General features: G+C 36.5%; 3 protein-coding genes across 8 annotated transcripts in view; 2 read left to right on the forward strand and 1 right to left on the reverse strand.

Moving 5' to 3' along the window:
• Dhc98D (Dynein heavy chain at 89D) overlaps window positions 1-6382 on the forward strand; it is a 60649-nt gene extending 54267 nt beyond the window's left edge. Inside the window, exons 50-59 of the mRNA XM_076524292.1 lie at window positions 51-389; window positions 1273-1474; window positions 1603-1745; window positions 1816-1977; window positions 2719-3022; window positions 3831-4042; window positions 4108-4275; window positions 4969-5148; window positions 5920-6066; window positions 6132-6382. Coding sequence (XP_076380407.1) covers window positions 51-389; window positions 1273-1474; window positions 1603-1745; window positions 1816-1977; window positions 2719-3022; window positions 3831-4042; window positions 4108-4275; window positions 4969-5148; window positions 5920-6066; window positions 6132-6278 — 2004 coding nt within the window. The 3' untranslated portion in view covers window positions 6279-6382. The remainder of the gene's footprint in view (window positions 1-50; window positions 390-1272; window positions 1475-1602; window positions 1746-1815; window positions 1978-2718; window positions 3023-3830; window positions 4043-4107; window positions 4276-4968; window positions 5149-5919; window positions 6067-6131) is intronic.
• Window positions 6383-6655: 273 nt separating this feature from the next.
• Ufsp1 (UFM1 specific peptidase 1) lies at window positions 6656-11442 on the reverse strand. 3 transcript variants are annotated; one of them, XM_033484101.2, is made up of 5 exons: window positions 11303-11442; window positions 9473-9642; window positions 9149-9314; window positions 7601-7771; window positions 6656-7037 (listed from the first exon to the last, which is right to left on the reverse strand). In XM_033484101.2, the coding sequence occupies exons 3-5, from the start codon at window positions 9281-9283 to the stop codon at window positions 6687-6689; spliced, it is 657 nt and encodes a 218-aa protein (XP_033339992.2). In that variant the 5' UTR covers window positions 9284-9314; window positions 9473-9642; window positions 11303-11442; the 3' UTR covers window positions 6656-6686. The 3 variants fall into 3 exon arrangements, with proteins under 3 accessions (XP_033339992.2, XP_033339991.2, XP_033339990.2); XM_033484100.2 differs by having other exon boundaries at window positions 9459-9642; XM_033484099.2 differs by lacking the exon at window positions 9473-9642 and having other exon boundaries at window positions 11303-11441.
• A 94-nt stretch (window positions 11443-11536) lies between these two features.
• LOC117228377 (transmembrane protein adipocyte-associated 1 homolog) lies at window positions 11537-19518 on the forward strand. 4 transcript variants are annotated; one of them, XM_033484098.2, is made up of 8 exons: window positions 11537-11680; window positions 12250-12448; window positions 12571-12866; window positions 12936-13132; window positions 13206-13266; window positions 13341-13527; window positions 13600-13729; window positions 16043-19518. In XM_033484098.2, the coding sequence occupies exons 2-8, from the start codon at window positions 12297-12299 to the stop codon at window positions 16193-16195; spliced, it is 1176 nt and encodes a 391-aa protein (XP_033339989.1). In that variant the 5' UTR covers window positions 11537-11680; window positions 12250-12296; the 3' UTR covers window positions 16196-19518. The 4 variants fall into 4 exon arrangements, with proteins under 4 accessions (XP_033339989.1, XP_033339986.2, XP_033339987.2 ...); XM_033484095.2 differs by lacking the exon at window positions 16043-19518 and having other exon boundaries at window positions 13600-15143; XM_033484096.2 differs by lacking the exons at window positions 11537-11680; window positions 16043-19518 and adding an exon at window positions 11725-11862 and having other exon boundaries at window positions 13600-15143.
• Window positions 19519-20345: the final 827 nt, after the last annotated feature.

Raw genomic sequence — 20345 nt, forward strand, 5'->3', positions numbered from 1 at the left:
CTATCGATTAATGTAGTGTTGTATAATGAAATTATGATGCATTTTGACAGTGGTACGATCTCGAAGCTCCAGAGTCGGTGGATTTCCCTCAGGATTACTCGAGAAAATTGAAGCCCTTTGAAAAACTGATGTTGATACGGTGTTTCCGCGTCGATAGAGTCTATCGCGGCATCGTCAATTACATCAGCGAAATCATGGGCGAGCAGTATATCACTCCACCTCACGTTAGTTTCGAGATGATATTCGAGCAGAGTACACCGACCATGCCTGTGGTTTTCATTCTTAGCCCTGGATCCGACCCAACGTCGGAATTGATGAAACTGGCAGATGGATATGGATGTGGTGGTGGAAAATTCAAGTACCTGTCCCTGGGTCAAGGACAAGAAAGTGTAAGCATAATGAATTCTTTCAGACGAATATTGTACAATTTTGTGAAAAAATTTTGTAATCTGACTGAAACCAAAATTTTGTTCGGCTAATTTAGATTTAGCACGTTGTAGTAATTTTATTGTTTCAAATTATAGCGTACAACATATTATTCAAAAAGTCCACGACTATCCTTTGTTAAATTGTTTGAATGATTCATAAATGAGGGTACAGTTCTCCCGCGACAGGAAGGCTCTTTTGTGTTTACATCCCCCCCCCCTTCCTAACTAATAAGAGGGGCAGCTAATAAGAGGGGGAATGTAAACACAAAGGTGCTTTCTTGTCGCTTGAGGACTGTTCATTGCGTTTAATCCCTTCGCGTGTTTTGGCAACTCTGACTCGTGGTGGAGATTTCTAGTAATAACTTGTTAATAAATGCTATTCTGTTCTCCTAAGTCAAAATAAAATTCTGCCTTCTTATCATCAATATTTATGCATTTCGAACAAAAATGTGTGTGTAAAATATGTAACAATAGTATAATTTAAGAATGTCGATACATTTTTTTCAGTTTATTGAAATTACTAAGGAAAAATGTAAATTTCAATTTGACTCGTGTTTGTTAAAATTGATGCAGAAAATTTATATTTTGTGTAAAGGTGCGCAGTCTAGTAATCAATATTTAAACATTTAGGTGAATGGCACACAGTGGACATAAAGTTTCTTTTCCTTCTAAGAGATTATTACAATGGAAAAAAAATCTTTAATCATTGTAACAGAAAATGGTACAGTAAGGGGATTACTGAACCTATAAAAATATAGTTTTAGGTTTTGTGAACTATCATTGGCTAATAGGAAAATTATTTACAGCGACAATTTCAAATGCAAATTATTGTACCATTCTATAGACCGCGATAGAACTGTTAGAGGTAGCACTGACCAGAGGACAATGGCTGATGCTACAAAACTGCCACTTGCTTCTGAATTTCACCAGAGAGTTGGAAAAGCTTCTGGAGAATTTCGGGAAGCCTCATCCCGACTTCCGTTTATGGCTCACAACCGATCCAACCCCTAATTTCCCGATTGGAATTTTGCAACAGTGTCTGAAAGGTTCGAATCGCTTGAAAGCTGCACCTCGACGAAAGAATATTTCAGTTTGGAATATTATTGCTTTACAAAGCTAAAAACGCTAACTACAATCTTCTAATGTATAATAAAAATGTAACTTCCATTTATAGTCGTAACCGAACCACCAAGCGGCTTGAAGCTGAACCTTGAGAACACATTCTTCAAAATGAGACCTCAAACCTTGGAGTATTGCGAGCATCCTGTGTACAAGCACCTAATTTATGTACTGGCTTTTTATCATGCAGTCGTACAGGTATGATAGACGAGTCGATGGTTATCCAAGGTTTCAATTGGTTCTGTCCTAAATGGAAATGGTATGATAGGAGAGAAGAAGGTACGACAAAGTTGGCTGGAACATAAATTATGACTTCAATGAATCGGATTTTAATGTCTGCACGACTATCCTGAACACTTATTTGACTAAAGCGCTTCACGCTGGCGACACCAGGATACCGTGGAACAGTTTGAAGTACCTCATAGGCGAAGTAAAATTTTACAGCATTTTCTTAATGATTCTTTATTAATGGGGAAACTTCCGTAACTAGAAAATTACAATTCCTTTACCTGAATTACAAATTTCAACAATATCATTATGCCATTTTGAAATCAGTAAAAGCTTGAAACTTTCGTGAACGAATTTTGATCATAGTTGTTACTATTTCTGCAAAATGTACGAAAGAGGAAGATATATAACAATCTTTAAGTCTTTGTCATACTTTTATTATAACAATCTGTTAAAATTATAAAAAATATATAAATTATTAAATACTGTTCTCTTGTCATCGATAAGCCGCGGATTTTACACATTTATGACAAAAATAAGTAATTTGAAGAATTGAAAAATTTCGATATACTTGTTTCATCTTATTGAAATTATTAAAGAAGAATACCATTTATAATCTTACTATTAATGCGAAAAATTTTTATTTTGCGCAAAGAATCGCGGTATAGTTAGCAATGTTTTAGCATTCGAGTAAATGTAGAAAAATTTTCATTTTCTACAAAGAAGTTATTACAATCGAAAAACTTCTAATGATTGTAGCTCTGAAGAAAGTGGTACGACAATGGGTTAAGGATTACATTGTTTAATGTTTCGATTGGTAAATCATCGATAAAATTAATAAATCTGTTTTTGTGGAAGTTCAAAAAATCAAAAACTCGTTATGGAAGTTTCCGAGAGAATGAGCTTTCGTAGTTTGAAAATTTGATTTTTACCAATGATCAAGGTGATGTACGGGGGACGAGTGATCGATAGCTACGATCGCAGAGTTTCCCAGACTTACATGGACGAGTATTTCGGGGACTTCCTGTTCGACGTGTTCCAACCTTTCCATTTTTATCGCGACGAGCACGTTGATTACGTGATACCGACTGAAGGGGGACGTGATGATTACTTGAAGTTCATCGAAGAATTGCCGCTAGTGAACACACCGGAAGTCTTTGGACTCCATCCAAATGCCGAGATTGGGTACTTCACTCAGGCGGTGAAAGAAATGTGGAGCAATCTTATAGAATTGCAGCCGCAGGCCGGTAAAACTTTAACAAGTCTTGTTTGCCACTGTAGCTTTAACACCGCAACTAACGAGCAGTCGGAGACTGACTGCTTTAAAGCCTCTCACGTGATACGTAATTTGGCAAGTAGGATGAATATTCATTGCAACGATATAATCAAATTGATATGTTCAGTAGCTTCAAAAAATATCCGCACACTTTCTCAATAATCAACAAATTTTCGTGTGTAATTCGTTGAGCGCTGTGTGAGTCACATTTTTATAACACTAATTTTTATCTAAGGATACAAAATCTAGGATACTATCTCTTTGTATCTAGGATACAAAAGAGTTAAAACATATATATTATACATTATACATATTTTATATATATATAATATAAATAAATAATATATAAATACATATACAATAAATAAATAAATAAATAAATATATTTATTATATATGTATTTATATATTATTTATTTATATTATATATATATAATTTATAATTTATATATAATTTTCAGTTTCATTAAGCAAATTACTCACATTTTGTGGGAATTCTTGGGATCGATTTTCGACACTTAACGTGTTCAAACTCTTATAATTTAGATAAAAAAGACAGTCCCGTAGGATTAAACCTTGATTCATTTCAATTTAAAGATTCGATAAAACGTGAAATATTTTATTTTCAATATTTGTTCGACTCGTGTCTGAACAGTTTCTAATGCACATAAACGTTTTAGTAAGCACGAGGATAACGAGTAAGTGACTTTCGCGAACTAAAATCACGTGAAACTTAACAATACGCAAGCTAATCGTACAAAAATTCGGTTGGAACAATAGAAGCGAGCAGTACGGGGGCGAGCAAAGACGAATTCATCGACAACATCGCGAAAGAGGTGCTGGACAAAGTCCCGGGAGAATACGATCTGATAAAAGTGAAAAGAACTTTCGGGGTAGCCATAACGCCGATCGCGATTGTTCTCTTCCAAGAATTGGAGAGGTTCAACAAACTAATTCGGACGATGAAGAGGACCCTTTTGCAATTGAGAAAGGTTTCCATCTTTCTTAATCGCTTTTGTGAAAGGAAATCCTTGCTAAAGAAATCGAATAATGTTAGGCCATCGCCGGTGAGATTGGAATGGACACTATGCTCGAGAGTATTTCCACGGCTTTGTACAATGGTGTATTGCCAATGGAGTGGGCTAGATTTGCACCGGCTACCAGAAAAAATCTTGCTGGGTGGATGGAACATTTCGAGAAGAGAATACAACAGTACACTGATTGGGTAAGAAAACATCGCTTCTTCTAGGTTGTAACACATTTTTATTTAACCATTATCCGTTTTTTTTGTCATAAATATATAAAATCCATTGTCCAGCTGTTATGCCGTAACTGAATTCATTCGACTCTGGGTAAACAACTAAACACGAACAAATACTGTTGAAACTACAGTAACGAGATTTATGTCACAATGCTTCACAGAATGTTGAAAAATATTGAAATTTAATTCATACAAATGCTGGTATAGAACTTTGACTAAAACAGTTTTTTAAATTGTAGTTTATTAAAATAATGTCTCCAAAAGCTTTAAATAGGAATGTAGATACCTATCATCATAAATCTTGATTTCTCCGAATTTTTTACTATGCTAAATACTGAAAGAGAGCCTAAAGAATAAAAACTCCAACATATTTGTAGCCGTTTTTTTTTTAAATGAGATATTTTATTTACTTCTGCTTACTTCACTTTATTTTTCTGTTTCTGGTTGTGAAAACGACTGAAATTGATGACAAAAAAAAACAAATGAATTCGAAATACCTTATACCGAAGCACCTTTTAATCTCTAAATATGGTGCCTCTATCATCTATAAGCTTTGCAGGAACTTTTACTTCTTATATATGAAAGAAATATAGTCATAGAAGTAGAGTGACTAAATCGACACGATAATTACAAGTAGCAGGTTTGGAAATTTTTTAGTCCGGCGGAAGTGAGCCGATAGTACTTTGGCTGGCTGGTCTGCACATACCGGAAACTTATTTAGCAGCCCTCGTGCAGATGGCCTGTCGCAGGAACAGTTGGTCTCTCGATCGTTCTCTTACCTATACAGCTGTATCCAGGCATATCAGGGTGGAACAGGTAGAAGAGAGACCGGAACAGGTAAAATATCAAATATATTTATTGTTTACATTTATTTATATACCTATATCTTATATATTTATTTATATATTCAATATTGTACATTTTAATAGCGTCTCCACTAATATTAAATAAATTGAAAAGTTAAAAAACTAGTATAAACATTATTTTACGGTTTTAATTATATTTGTTGAGATTGTTAAGATTAATTTCTGAATAAACATCAGTTCTAACTTCCACTGTTTTTTAATAAAAACGCTTTGATACGTTTTGAAAAGTTATAGCGGACCCTACAAAATCACTAAATCTACAAAATCACTTTTAATATCCGCGAGGAGAAATATTGGATTTAGTGGAGAAAAGTGGATTATTCTTTTATTTCTTTGACTCCATCCCATTTTTTTTTAATTAAACCGCGGGTCAAAGGATAGCAATTAAATGAGGTATTACTTCCTCGCTTCTCTTCTGATTTAAATCGTTGCTGATGGCTTTGACAACAAAAAATCATTTCTACCAGAGTTTGACGATAATTCGGTTTCCCCTTTTCCAAACGAAACTGTAAATGGAAAGCTGAAATGAAAATTGCAGAGAGTAATCAGTAGACTAGACAAATTTAAGAATAAAAAAGATAATAACAATATATTATATTACTCTATATATTACAACATATTATTTCTTACTTGGAACGGATGGAGAAAATTTTTATTTTGCATATAAAGACTCTGTCTTATTATAAATAGTCTGGTCTTATAAAGATATGATAAATAATTTGTCATTTTCAAACTTATTTAGGGTTGCTACGTGAGCGGATTGTACCTAGAAGGTGCGAGGTGGGACATCGTGAATCAGTGTTTGGAAAGATCACGGCCGAAGATCCTGGTCGAGGAACTACCAATTTTAATTGTCATACCTATCGAAGCTCATAGACTCCGGCTTCAGGTATGAAAAAGAATTGTATCAAAATCTTGCAGATATCCCGAAATAATCATAATTCGAAATTTCAGAATACCATCAAAACGCCTGTATACATGACGTCCGACCGACGAAACGCTATGGGGGTCGGTTTAATATTCGAAGCGAACCTTACCACGAGCGAGGACATTTCCCATTGGGTGTTACAAGGAGTTTGTTTAATATTGAACACCGATTAATTTGATGAGATTCAACGCAATAAGACTGCGATATCTTGTACAGTGACAATGTTATCATTAAACTACGTTAAACATATAGAATAAAATTGTATTATTTATAGAAACATTTTTTTTATTTTTGGAGATGTGTACAAGAAAAGAAGCGATATTTTATTTCTATGTAAAATAATGGTGTGCGCAATGTGGAGAGTTTTCTTATGCATGCCTCCATAACTTACGAAATTACAGCGATTTATTTATTTTTAATTTATTATAAATCTATTGCAGTGCCTCAATATATCCGTGACGAAACAGTCACGCTATTGATATCTGTACTGTCAGCGATAACACTGATAAGATATAAATCATTGGAAAAGGTCAAAGAATCTACAAGTGACTTATCGTAACAATTTATTATAATAGTATCTATCATTTTGTAGAAGCTTTGATCTGAGGTAAACACAAATTGTAAAAAGAACTATCGACGAAATCGTTAAGGCTCTGCCATTTCACCCAATGTTGAGACACTAATTGCTCCTTGCTCCTTGCCTGTCCGACGAAATGAGGGTCTACGATCAGCATGTAAGTATTTTCCACTCCCTCGTGGATCCCAACTATGCATTTACTCGAGCAGTCCCTGTCTCCGCCCATCATTATTGGACTACCAAACTCTTCGAAGTGCGTTTTAATAACTGCTATCTGGTCCGGCAATTGTTTGCCGCTTGATACGTGAATAATCTTGCTGAGAACCTCGTACAAATGATTCAGCACAAGGCATACCTACGGGTCATCGACGGATGAGTCACCATTATCTTTCTACACCGTTATACGTCGAAGTTAATCGAGAACTTAATTGATAATGGTGAACGTGTTACAGAGCTCAATTACAATCTGTGCCGACATTATTTAAATATGCTACATTCTTTTTATCGTCTTCATCATTGCGTTTATCCTGTGCAAAGTGTCACTCATCGGTAAACTGCAGATTTTATGCATGCATAACAGAAATAAGCAAGCTCAATTTAAAACAGTAAACAGATTAGAGGAATTTGAGAGCACCAATATATTTCAGCTTATTAAAGTCGTTAAAAGAAAATAGAGATTTTGACTGAGGATTTTATACATTTATGGCAAAATTGGATTTTTCTAATTTGAAATATTGTTGATTTATTAGAATTATTAAAGAAAGAATGAACGTTCTAATCAATGCAAACGATATTTATTTTACACAAGGATCCGAAGTATATTAATCAGAAAGTAAAATATTTATTTTTAACAAATAAGAATTTACGCTTCTTCAGACAAAGAGAGACAGTGCTTTGCAAAATACACTAAATGCTTACTTCGAAACTGCCTATCCATTCTCTCGACCCAATAAACGATCTCTCCTTGTCTTCCAGAGTCACAAGTATTTCCTGCACCCTTCTGTGATTCGGAACAGAGTGCTCTAATTTCCGGTTTTTTATGATCCACGAGCAAATCGTCTGCAGAGTTCTGTATCCGCAACCCCAACCCTAAATGTTCAACAAGTAAATGTTTAGTAAGGGGGAATGCCCTCGTTCGAATGTATTCTAGAAATAATTGTATAGGGCAACGACCGAATTATTCTTAGAAGCAGAATTAATACTCGAGCACTTTCGGCTTAAATAGATTTGGCCCGGAATAAGATGGAGAAACTCGACGGTTCGAACGATTCAAATTGGTATGATCTAATCTCGAACTAACTAACACGAAATTCGTGTCGTCGATACTTTTAGTACCACGCATAGTTACAGATGAGTTTAATCTAGCAAGCCAAATTAATTCCTAGTGCTTTGTAAATTATCATTATGAATGTACCATCTTTTCGACATGTAATGCAGATGTGAGCAGCTCTGAAAAAGCAGTTCAAAGCGTCGCTGCTTTTAATCCTGCCTCATTGTTTACAGGTAATAACGTAAGCAGCTCTATGTTCGCAGTTCGATGACTCAGAGTTAAGTCACCGTCAATCACTCGAACAGAAACAAGCTCGAGTTTTTCCGCATTGCTTCGATTAGAGTCAGCTCAAACATCAAATAGGTGGAGCGACTAAAAAGAACTCGAGCATTTCAAGCCAATCATAGGTTCGACTCGACTGGAACGGTTTGATTACTCATCACAAGACATCGCCGTTACCACGATTTCTATTTAGTCGATTAAATTGAACAATATTTGTTCATCAACTAAAAGATTAGTTACACCTCGAAAAGTGACATTCATGGAAGCATCGTCGGAAAGTTGCCGATAGCTATAGTTGCGTAAAAATATCCTACAGCAATAAACATGGATAAATTTTAAAGCTTGAAGACTTTACTTTCGTGATCCATCATTTTCTAAGGAACAAATTATTTAAGAAACAATTTTCATTTTTAACAAAGTTAGTAAAACGAAAATAATATAATAGTATGGTTGAATTCTTCTAATATTTTTATAGTTTTGTGTTTTACCTATTTTAACCATAAATATATAACATGTGCGATCCACTCAACATGTACGAGCTATGGAAGAATAGTGTAGTAGATAATAATAGTATATAATAGTATATAATAATAATAATAGTACATGATAATAATAATAATAATAATAATAATAGTATAGTAGAAGAAATAGTAAGATGTCTGCTTATTTGCATATTATGATTGAAATGTCACAATTCAAATAGAAAATAGCTTATAATATATTGAGTATTTAAAATATTTGTCCTACTAAAACCTTTTTCTTCTATTTAACTAGTACCGTCTACCCTTGAAACGTATCACTCCTTCTTAACACCACGTAGGGTGTTAAGGTGCAACAATAAGATAAATTTAAGTAACCTACTGAATGGAAAATAACGATCGTGTCTATTCTCCAGACTTTCGAGCAACAATTACCTTATCGTTAAATCCGTCACAGCCATAATGCCAGTACTCGTAATCTCCGCGAATCAGGAAGCTTCGGCCCGGTTCGGGCAGGAGAATGTCCCGATGAACGTTTTCCAACAAGCTGCTCGTGTAATCAACGATCATTATATAATAGCGCAAGGAGTATCGTCAAAACCTGCGAGAGAAATAATTCTTTCGAAAGAGTCACGGCAAATGATTGCAAGCTAATTATTTTTTAATTTTTCGTGATCACAGAGCAGCCTAATGCCAGCAATATCGCAGAGTTGCTCTGGATCAGTTCACAAAATGGCAACTGCACCATGCGGGACGGACCAAATGGTAAATAGAGCGAGTTGCTTCGTAGTTTCCAGGTTTACGAGCGATTCGCCACCATTCCCGTAGTTTTCGAAAGGGCCAAACGGTCAGTTAACGCTCGGCCGTGGTCGTAATGATTCAGTGAAACCTCGTTCGCTTTCCATTCGGTATCGCAGCGTAATCAGTTTCTAGTTACAAGAATTATTTCGGGAGAGTAAATCAGAATGCGGATTACATGGATCTTCCTAAACGTCTGTCATTAAACAATCTGGTCTTCCTACACATGGTTAACGCTAGGATTACGGAGCACCACAGGTGACTATTTTAAGTTGCTTTCGAAAAAATATTTCTTGCGACTAAAATTATTTTTCGTTACATACTTTTATATTTTTATTGTGTTCGTCCAAAAGGCTCATATTCATCGATTTGGTAGTTCGATAGTTATTATTTAAATGAAAAATTTATAGTTATTATATATAGTTATTATTAGTTATTATTATAGTTATTATAGATATTATTATAGATAGTTATTATTTAAATGAAAAGAAGGTTGACACTTTACAGATCTGTAAAATGAACAACTTTGCAAATTTTAAGAAATCCTTCGACATACGTTTATATAACACAGTAAAAATTATAATGTATATCCAAAAATACTAAAAAAAGTATTGCAAAAAATGAACGTATTTATACAGATTTTTAGTGATTTTTAGCACAATTTTAGTACACGAAAGGATTTGAAACCCGTCATTTAAATGATCCAGTAAACATAATGTCAGTAGTTACACTGTCTAACACGTTTGCTATTAGTGTTACCTATATGTATATGGAGAATTTATAACATTTTTGCGACAATTTCTGTTCTCATATTTTATGAAAGGATTACTCCGGTGAAGAGACATTATTACGCGTTAAAAAATATTATAGTCTTATTCGATTATCTATTGAATAGTTTATAAATAAAAAATGCAATAGAAGAGTGCAATATGAAATAGTCGCGTACATTTTACGATTTTACAATGCTCAGCATTATTACGCCATCACTGTCGGCATGACCGCTTTCTGAAATAACTTCACTTGTATTTTGAAAGCGAAACGCGCGTGGTTACCAACTTTTACCAACGCTACCCGTTGGTTTAATTTCTACATGTTCAGTTTTTTAAGTACTAAATCTCAAAACTTAGCACCATATAAGTGACCCATTTCGTTGTAGTATTGTGTGCTTAAACAACATTTCCATACTCTTGTAATATTATACTATATATATTATTATGTTCCACAAAGTGTGTAGAATACTTTCGCACAAGCTAATTATAAGGTCGTAAATCTGTTACTGTCAAAACATTAGATATTTTCAAAGTCGAAACTTTATTTTTCATCGAAATCGGTGGATAGCTACACATGAGAATTAAAAAATAGTGTACAGATATTTTTGTACTATTTTTGTACAAAAATAGTGTATAATCTATCGGAACCACCTACTCAATATTAAAACCCCGAGAAAAAGTATTATCTATAATGGCGATACTAGTGCATGCGTGAAACGTATAATCAACGCGTCAAAAATATTCGGGATGTTAAAAAAAATCGTCAATGGAAAGTGTTAATTCGAATTATTTTATACCAGAACACTTGGTTCACGGATTTGAATATGTAACAACGTTTATAGCACCCGCCATGCGTAGCTTGGATGCGCAATTGACCAAGGAATATGTACATAGATAACTACATATCTTGTGGTAGCTGCATCACAGGTGCCGTTCCGTATCGAAACTTTCGTATGCTCATTGTTCTGCGCTGATATACAGAATCACGGTCTATATGATACGCATTAAAACGTTGCATCACCTGGAAACACCTCGGAACAGTACACTGTTTTCAACGATAGGTACCAAATTTGCAACGTTCGCGAAATTCGGTACGCAGTCACGCGCACTTCGCTACGTGTTTCTGTTCCTCGTAATCAAGTACGCGACCCTCGGCTACTCTATCCGTCGTTACTGGAACAGAAAGCGAATCAGCGAGGCTGATCCCACGGAATGGACACTGGGCATCTCGTCGCAAAATGTCAGTTGGTCCGCAGGAACCCACACGGATAAGACAAAGAGACAAACAGTGTTAGACAGCGGTGGAAAAACTGCGGAATACGCAACTGAACGGAGTAAGCGAGACCCAAGTGACGGATAAACGATTCTCGAGATGGTGGGATCTCAGATTTCATCCACGGTATGTTGATACGATCGCATGACGGTGTTATTAGATTAGCGATAAACAAAACGAACGGCAAACAACTTATCATTACGATTTGACGGCTGGATGCAAGATAATCCAGGGCGTTTATCGATTTTCTAACAGTTTGTCAGGGAGATTTCAATACATTCGGTGAAATCGGGACTGTTTAGTTTCTGGTGAGTGATAGGCTGATCATGACCGTCGCTTATCACTTTCTACTGAAATCGAAGGTCGGGACTTGGGAATACTGCCAAGTATTTTAGGTTATGTTTATTATGTCACTGAGCCGAGCATTGTGTATGTTTGTGCGCGTTTAAATTCGAGATTGACAACTAGGTTGTGCACGACCTTTATTTGCTGTTCGACATTGTTAGAATAATGAAGAAATAGAAAGTTTGGTCAACTTCGTTAGATTCTTTTTGTTTTGCAATAAATGCTATAGTTGTAGAAAGTCTGTAGATAAGTAATCAGCTCAAATATAAGTTTACAATGGCCTGTGAAATGCAATGGATGTTGAATTCGTGTAATAGAATCTGAAGATATATTGTTTATTTATTTGACAGTGAAAGCTGAAGAAATGTTTGAGAGCAATTGAAGCATAGTAGAAATTATGTATTACGGTGCGGTGCGCGAGCAAGTCTCCGAAAGCTGGTTGCATACATATGACTTAAGCAGTACAATGATCCCTAATGTCAGTTCGCCAATGAATGATGAGGAGCATTTTTGCAAGTTAATCTTATACAAAGAAATCAAGGATTCAAGGTATGTAATTGTGTTAGAAATATTTGATTTCGCTATTTTATTATATTATTTTGTATAGTATCAAATTTAATTGGTAAGAATTGTTGGGTTATTTTGTTTCTAGATAGATTATTTGTTTCTAGGGTACGAATATGGGATGTTGTCATATTGATACCAAATTTGTTGTTCCTCTTATTCATCGGAGTGAGATTTAACAGAGCACGGCTTAAATTGAGAGCAACGAGTAGTCCAATATTTTTAGCATTTTACGGACTTGTCATTTGTAACATAGTAATTTCAGTGATACGATGTGCTGTTTCAATGACTGTAAATGTAGCTGCTACGGTTGGTGGTAGAGCTGACAAAGTGCTGTGGGTTACAGTTAGATTTTTCTTGTTGTCCACAGAAATGAGTGTACTGATTTTTGGTTTAGCTTTTGGTAAGTAAAATTGAATTTCATGAAAACAGTTTACAGAAGTTTTAATTACATTCTGATTTCATTTTACAGGACATTTGGATAGTCGCTCAAGCATTCGTAGAGTGCTACTTGCCACGTCGTTTATAGCACTCGCTTTTACTATAACTCAAGGGGCATTGGAATTAGTTTTACCTGATGATACATTCCATATTCCCAGTAAAGATTTCTATGTGTTTGGTCATGGGGGTATGACGTTCTGGTTCTGTAGCAGTCTTGTTTTCACAGTAGTAAGTTCCTAAATTAATACACCTATGTTACACTAATCTAGTTGTAAGAATTCTAATTAAACTTTTATTGCAGATATATCTTTTTATATTAATACTGCCATGGACGCGGTTAAGAGACCGTTTAACTTTACCAAGTATGTAAATATAGATGTAAAATGAGTTGCTACTTTCTACTAATTTGTATCTTACAAGCTCTTCTCTATTACAGCAAGAAAAAGTTTTTACATCTATGCTGGTACATTAGCCACGCTAGACTTAGTACAGTCTGTTGGCGCAGGTTTTTTAAATTATACACAAAATCCAGTAGGATTGTGTATCGTGGACTTCACAGCAGCTGTCTATCTGACTCTGTTCACGCCATTGGTTTATCATACATTCCTATCAGAATTTTTCGGGTAAGTTAATCTGCTTAAGTGTCCCCAAACATACACACACATATGGTGTCTATTTAATGAGTTTCATTTCAGGGTTTCGCAGCCTTCAATCATGTTCTCCTATAAGGCTCAAGTAGATGATGCAATGGATGAAGACACGGTGTCTCTACCGCATCAGCAGAGTTTCTCGTCGCTAAAAACAGACAGCGATTACATATACCAGGTCCATACTCCGTCTATTCACATGCCCTTATACGATTCTCAAATATTAAAATCATCCTCCTCGAAGCACAAGACATCCTTCCACTCCCTAGCATCTCCCGGAGATTCTAAAACTGCTAGCGGAAACGCCTATGATTCCTCAACCGCTTTGTACCGTTCTACATCCGGGATTAAGAACTTCCCGAGAAGGCTCAGCACGGACAAGACTGGCGCGGACTTGAAAAACTTACCCCTCACGAGATCAGACAATTTTATCGATTCGAAGAAGAGCACGCCCGATCTGAGATTTCCTAGCACTGCTTGGAAAAGTAGTTCCATATCGCAAATCAAATACGGTGGGCCTAGTAGTGTCTCCAACTTACTATTTCCGCAGAGTACCGCTAGTAACTTTCTGTATAAACCTAAGGCTAACGATAGCAATACGAATTTGTATTCCTTTACGAGAAAAGGTAGTTTAGAAAGCGGGAAAAAAGGCTCCGAAGGTAATGTCGCCCAGTTGTTTGAGATACCTCCTCTAGAGAACACTTTGCAGTCCATTCTGGACAGCGGTCATTACGATCCCAAAATAACTGATACCCTTACTCAAGAGTCTGTAGACCTTGCTCAAACTTCGGAGGCTAGCGTGGGTGAAAACAAATCGAGTGCTGCGGGACAATTGACTGATACCGAGGCTTCCAAAATCGATACGGAAGAGACGTTAGACTCTTCTGAGGAGACGATCGACTCCGCTGAGGAGACATTCGACTCCGCTGAGGAGACATTCGACTCCGCTGACGTTTCGAGTGCTTCTCAATTGTTACTTTCAAAGCATATGCTCTCTAGTGAAGATGCGTTTGGGACACGTAAGAGAGATTCTAAGAAAAAAGAGTCAGGCGGTCTGAACGATTACTTATTGTCGTTAACAATGTCGAATAGTCACAAGTCTTCGAGGGACAGTGAAACGAATCCCAATCCTTCCCCTTCTGATCAGAAGACCTACATACAGACTGAGTTGTTGTAAATATTCGTTTGAGAATCTCATCGATGTAAAGTCTAAGTGATTAGTAAATGTCCAGGTTGTTTCAGTCTGCTTTATCATCTTAAACATACTTTGTTTATCTTTAATATTTGTATATAATTTTGGTTTTTATCGAGGTTTAGAACCTCGTAGAAGTTGAAAACATTTTAGTTTTTATGTAACAAAGAAACTGTCGAAGATACTGAAAATATTTCTGACAATAATGTCGACTGGAACAACCTGTATGTAAAGGAATTTTTAATTACTTGAAGTCGTTTTTAACAATTGGAGCATAGTCACGTGCGCTGACAACTAGATGTATCATAGTGTAATATATAGAGATGTGCACAAATGCTTTATTATATCTGTATATACGGCATGTTTAGATTTAATTAAACTTCTCGATGTAGCCAACGTATATGGTTTTATTTATTTATAACACTAACTTGGCAGTGGATTATGCTAATCTTTTAATTTTCTGTTGCGACGGTACGGTACACAAGTGCTTTTTTTCATTTGCAACGAGTTTCTTGCACTGCGCATTATTGTAAACAATCGTTTTGCACTCAGCTTGAAAGTATACATTATGTTTTGTATTTGCAATTGCCTTCATTGATGCATTGGTTACCGTGTCACACGTGTATAAACACGCTTCAAGTATCTACACATGGAACATTCTTCGGGATCTTAATTACACTCATTATGGAATGGAATAAAATTCGTATAGGTACCGATACGGTAATCATTGTGTTAGTATTGGAGCTATAAATAAAGTTACACTGTATGAATTTTATCATATATTTTTAAACTTTCCACTTGATGATATTCGTTTAAATTCTTTACGATTTTACTACTTAGAAGGTGATACTATTATGTACTACTAAAAATTTTCATAAAGATCTTTTCTTTTCGTCACTAATATTAACAAACTCTCGTTAATAACGGACTATAAAATTCAAACGAATATTTCATACGGATAAGTAGAAAATTTTGATATAATTCGAGGTTTAATTAATTAGAGCATTAAATAATAGCAGTGTGAAAATAAAAAAAGTATATGCTACCATCAATCGTGTTCAAGCACAAAGAATGTTGCTTCTTCTATTTCAATATTTTCCTGATACACTTTTGCCCATTAAACGCCGCTTTATTCGTCTCTTCAGAAACAACACCTAAAATTGCCCCAGCCCTCAATGCTCTTTCACTGTCGACTGAGTTCGAAAGCACAAGTGCCGCCGAGTTGGACCGCGAATCCGAGACCAATAAAAAAGATCTTTGTAAAGGAGACGCAACAACGTGCTATTCTTCTGTTCACAGAATCACAGCGTTTACGATTCCACGCAGTTCGACACGAACTCGACGCCAGTGAATCCTCTGTACGCAGCGTCTCTGCAAAGCCCGGATAGCATAACCGGTTACAGTATAGACAGCCAAGAGGGCCAGACCCAGGCGAACGGTTACCAACAATGAGCAGCTCGATCCGACCGGGAAACATTTCTGAAGAAGCAATGGATTCGCTGATTGTCCAACACGATCAATTCTCATTCCCTGAGAAGAACAAGTGGAGCGATTTCCACTACGAGAATCAGCGAATAAGGAATAAGGTTACGAGTCAGCGTGGAACGGGAACCAAGCATCCATCGGTACGATTCCACGGGAAGAATCTAGTCGCTCTCGAGACAATTCTAGGGCAATAACATCGAAGAAGTACTTTTTGTTTCCCTGTGATAGATGGCATCGAGGTGGAAGCTATTCAAACAGTCTGCGACAGAGATCCGAGAAATGTTCAATCATAGCTTAAGTCGCTGTCCGTGCGTGTCCTGGTATTAGACCGACGGATTTTATCCGTGTACACGTGTAATCCGAGATTTCACTTAGCGTTCATGCTACATGCTGTTCCGTTCGATTGAATCGAGCACAGGTTGCGAGCTGTAATTTATAATAGCGAACAGCTTCGACCTTCGAATCTCTATGCAGACAAACATGGTCTACAAGAAATTATGAGATACTCAAGCGTGGCAGATTAATTAAAGAGATTTTTATTTTTCGTTATGATTCTGGAAATCGATATTATTTTCTATGATGATATAATTCTGTTATAATTAGATACGCTAAGGGACGAGATTATGAAATCTTTATTTAAGAACTTTTTCCGACGTTATTTGACTCACATTTACTTCGATAAGATTACGTTAAGCTGTATTCAGAGGAGTGATTTAAAAGATTTGTGTACGATCGGAAACGTGCGATGATTTTGATTGTTCATCAATGGTTGATAATTACAATCAGTAGAAAAAATCTGCGCGCACGTTTTAAAATAGAATAATCTTCTTTTCAAACTGGAACAAATTACTTGAATTTTTGAAATGTTAGAACCAGGTAAGACAGTGAGTAAACAAATTTTTGCAAAAATTAAAATTGGAGTGACAAAAACATAATGTTTTCTCAACATTCCGAACTTCTCATATCCGAGCCTGTATCAGAAATTTAACACTAAACGTACCGAGCGCCAAAAGTCTCATCTTTAAAAATTATAAGATTGCGCGATTATTTAGACTTAAAAATTTAGTCAATCATTTTCTAAAATAACAAACTGAAAACCGGTCGTTTGACCCGCAATGGTACGTTCAGCCTTGAGCAATGCGTTTTGAAAATTTTAAAAATTGAAAAAACATCATCTAGAAATTGTTTTGTCGTTTGAACCAACTGCAATTTTTTCAGAAATGTCGTTACTTATTGTTTAGTAAACTAATTCTTCTAACGTCTGAACAAAAATTCAAGTCATTTGATCAGATTTTTAAAAAAGTTATTCCATTTTAAATGGTGCACACAACTTTTTTAACTACAAGTATGTGAGAATTTCTATTCAGTTTTTATAGACAACATACAGATACGTAAACATTGAAATTGCGAATTTAATTATAAGATACGGGTGGCGACCGGAGTTCTATTCGGTACTTAAGAGATTCATCAGGATGAATGTTTTGTAACGTGATCTGGATCGGATTTGCGGAAGGACACCGTCGATCGATGGCCGTGTTGCGTTGGTTAGCCGGCAGCTAAGGTTATTCTATATTTCCATCGAGTATCATCGGTTGAATTCACTTCGGGACACTTGCTTATCGTTTTCTCCGTCCTCTTCACCAAAGAGACCCGCCTGGAACTGTGGGTCGATCCAGAAGCGAACGATCGAGCACGATCCGCGCCGAATAAATCCCCTCGCTATTTTCCTACTTTTGCATTGACGGATCGCTAGAACGACGTTCCGACGAATCGGAGTTGTTGGAGATCAGGAAATATGTTCGACATCAAGGAGAGAAAAAGCTCTTCAATGCTCCGCTGACTATTATGAAGACTCCATCCATCGTATACAACGTGCCCGGCTTAAATACACGCGCTATTTGTCTCTTTGATTTGTGGTAAACGCGATGGAAAGTTTCGCAGGCACATTATTTCATTCCCAAGGGAACTGCTGATGGAATATATCAAAATTTCTCCGATTGTTGTTCATAAAAATATTGTCATCAACGTATTTTTTTTTTAAGAAAACGAAACTACAGGGGAGCCTCTGTCGGTCGAATCGGGGAGACGTCGAAATCACCGAAGAATTTCAAGCGTTATGTTTTCGCGAATCAGAGAAATTAGAACGTGCGCATGGTTAAGCCGGCCACATTGTATGTATATACACCCTGTACTCTAGTGTAAAGGATATCGTGTTATTTATATATTAATATATACATTATATTTATCGATATTGTATGTCCGTACTTGTACCGTGCTAGCTCGGCCGGACGGGAGTCCGGCATTTTCAATTTGATACGTAACGAATTAGGAGAAAGCGGCGCTAACGGAAGCAGTTGCGTTGGTTCGTGGATACTGTGAGGTGTTTTCAACGAAAGTAACAATGTGCCACGGATTAGCGAGACCGTTCACGAGGATGCAATAATCCGTGGGGGAGGGGGGAAGCGAGGTATTTGCGAAGAGAAACGAGCCAAAGGCCTTGGGGGTTTTGAAGACAATGAAAACAACACAATAACTTTTTGAACATTTATTAAAGCGATCGAGGTTGCGTCGAGGAGGCTATCGCTCACGAATGGTAGAAAGCGTTCGCTAATCCGTAGATCATTGTCTCCTAAAAAGAAAGACAATTAATTGAGTCAATCGACACCCTTAAGTGTCCCATATCGAATTACACGGTGCTCCAGGGATTAATGAATCGGCGACTATCAACTAAACTGCGAAGTTCCAGAAAATTGGCTGTCAACGTTTACGAATATCGGTTACGAATCCGTGAAGCACCGCGCCGTACATTGAGGTATTCCGATTCGTTTAATCCTTCGTTCACCACATAATTTTTTTACGGTTTGTAACATTTTCCCGTGAGAAGCCGTGAATTTCTCGGAGAAATCTCGCCGAAGTTCTCGTTGGGACTCGACCGTGCTCCGAAGAAAAACGGAAGGGTGTTCAGGCTCGAATATCCAGAGGATGGGAGGAGGATCGTTATTAACGGGATCTCAGATATTTTTTAACGTCCGAGACAGTCGGACTTGTAAATACGATAACGAGGAGAAGCAAAATGGTCTTGGTCGTCGTGGCGCAATGAGCCCCACTGTCAATTTTTTGCGATCGGTTGAATCACTTCGAATCACTCGTAATTGTACTCTACAGGCTGATTATCTTGTAACTCTCTGACAATGTGATCCTCTTTTGTAATTGTCAGCTGGGATAAGTAAAAGGCAATACGCGTAACACGATTATATATTTAATGAGAATAAAATTACATTTCAATCGGACTTTCTGTTATCGCCGTTTGACCTAACATTTGGAATCATGGTTTCACGTAACAACGAGCGAACGATCGCATTGATTTACAATATGCAAGAACTAAAGTTCCGATGACTTTATAAAGACTCGGCGAGCAACTTTTATCGAGGCTCGGGAAGTTGCTTGCAAACATTTCATCGGCAACATATATCAACCGAATCTTCCATGATTCCAACTCTCAAATTTTTGTATTGATTTTTTTATGGTTTTTACCTTGATTAGATAGTAGAAGCATCAATGGTGCATTGACCACGGGAACGAGATGGAAGAGCACAGAGCAGATCGATATAGATATTACCATGCTTGGGTAGCTAAAGCCTGCGGCTACCATTTTGTCGCTATCTTTAGTTTACAGTGTATTAATGTCGACGTGCAGAAATTCTGTACTCGCCCTCGCGGTATCGGTATCGTCTAAGAAACATTGAGGGGGAATTAAATCGAAGTGAAGGGTTGCGTCAGTAGAGCGGCTATAAAATTAGAGACCTTAATGAGAGTAAATTCCAATAATATATATAATGCCTGAAAGCTCAATGAAATATAGATTCGTCTACACTACGGGAATTGCAAAGCTCAAGATAAATAAGTTAAGGATCAAATCGATAAAACAAACGAACAAACGAAGAAAAGAACAAACGAACAAATAAACAAACAAACATACAGACGGGCAAACTAACAAACGAGCAAACGGACAAAATAGCAAACGAGCAATCGAGCAAACTAACAAACTAGAAAACTAGCAAACGAGCAAACAAGCAAACGAGCAAACGAGCAGACTAACAAACTAATAAACTAACAA

This window comes from Megalopta genalis, chromosome 8 (genome assembly GCF_051020955.1).
Source record: "Megalopta genalis isolate 19385.01 chromosome 8, iyMegGena1_principal, whole genome shotgun sequence".
NCBI lineage: Eukaryota > Metazoa > Arthropoda > Insecta > Hymenoptera > Halictidae > Megalopta > Megalopta genalis.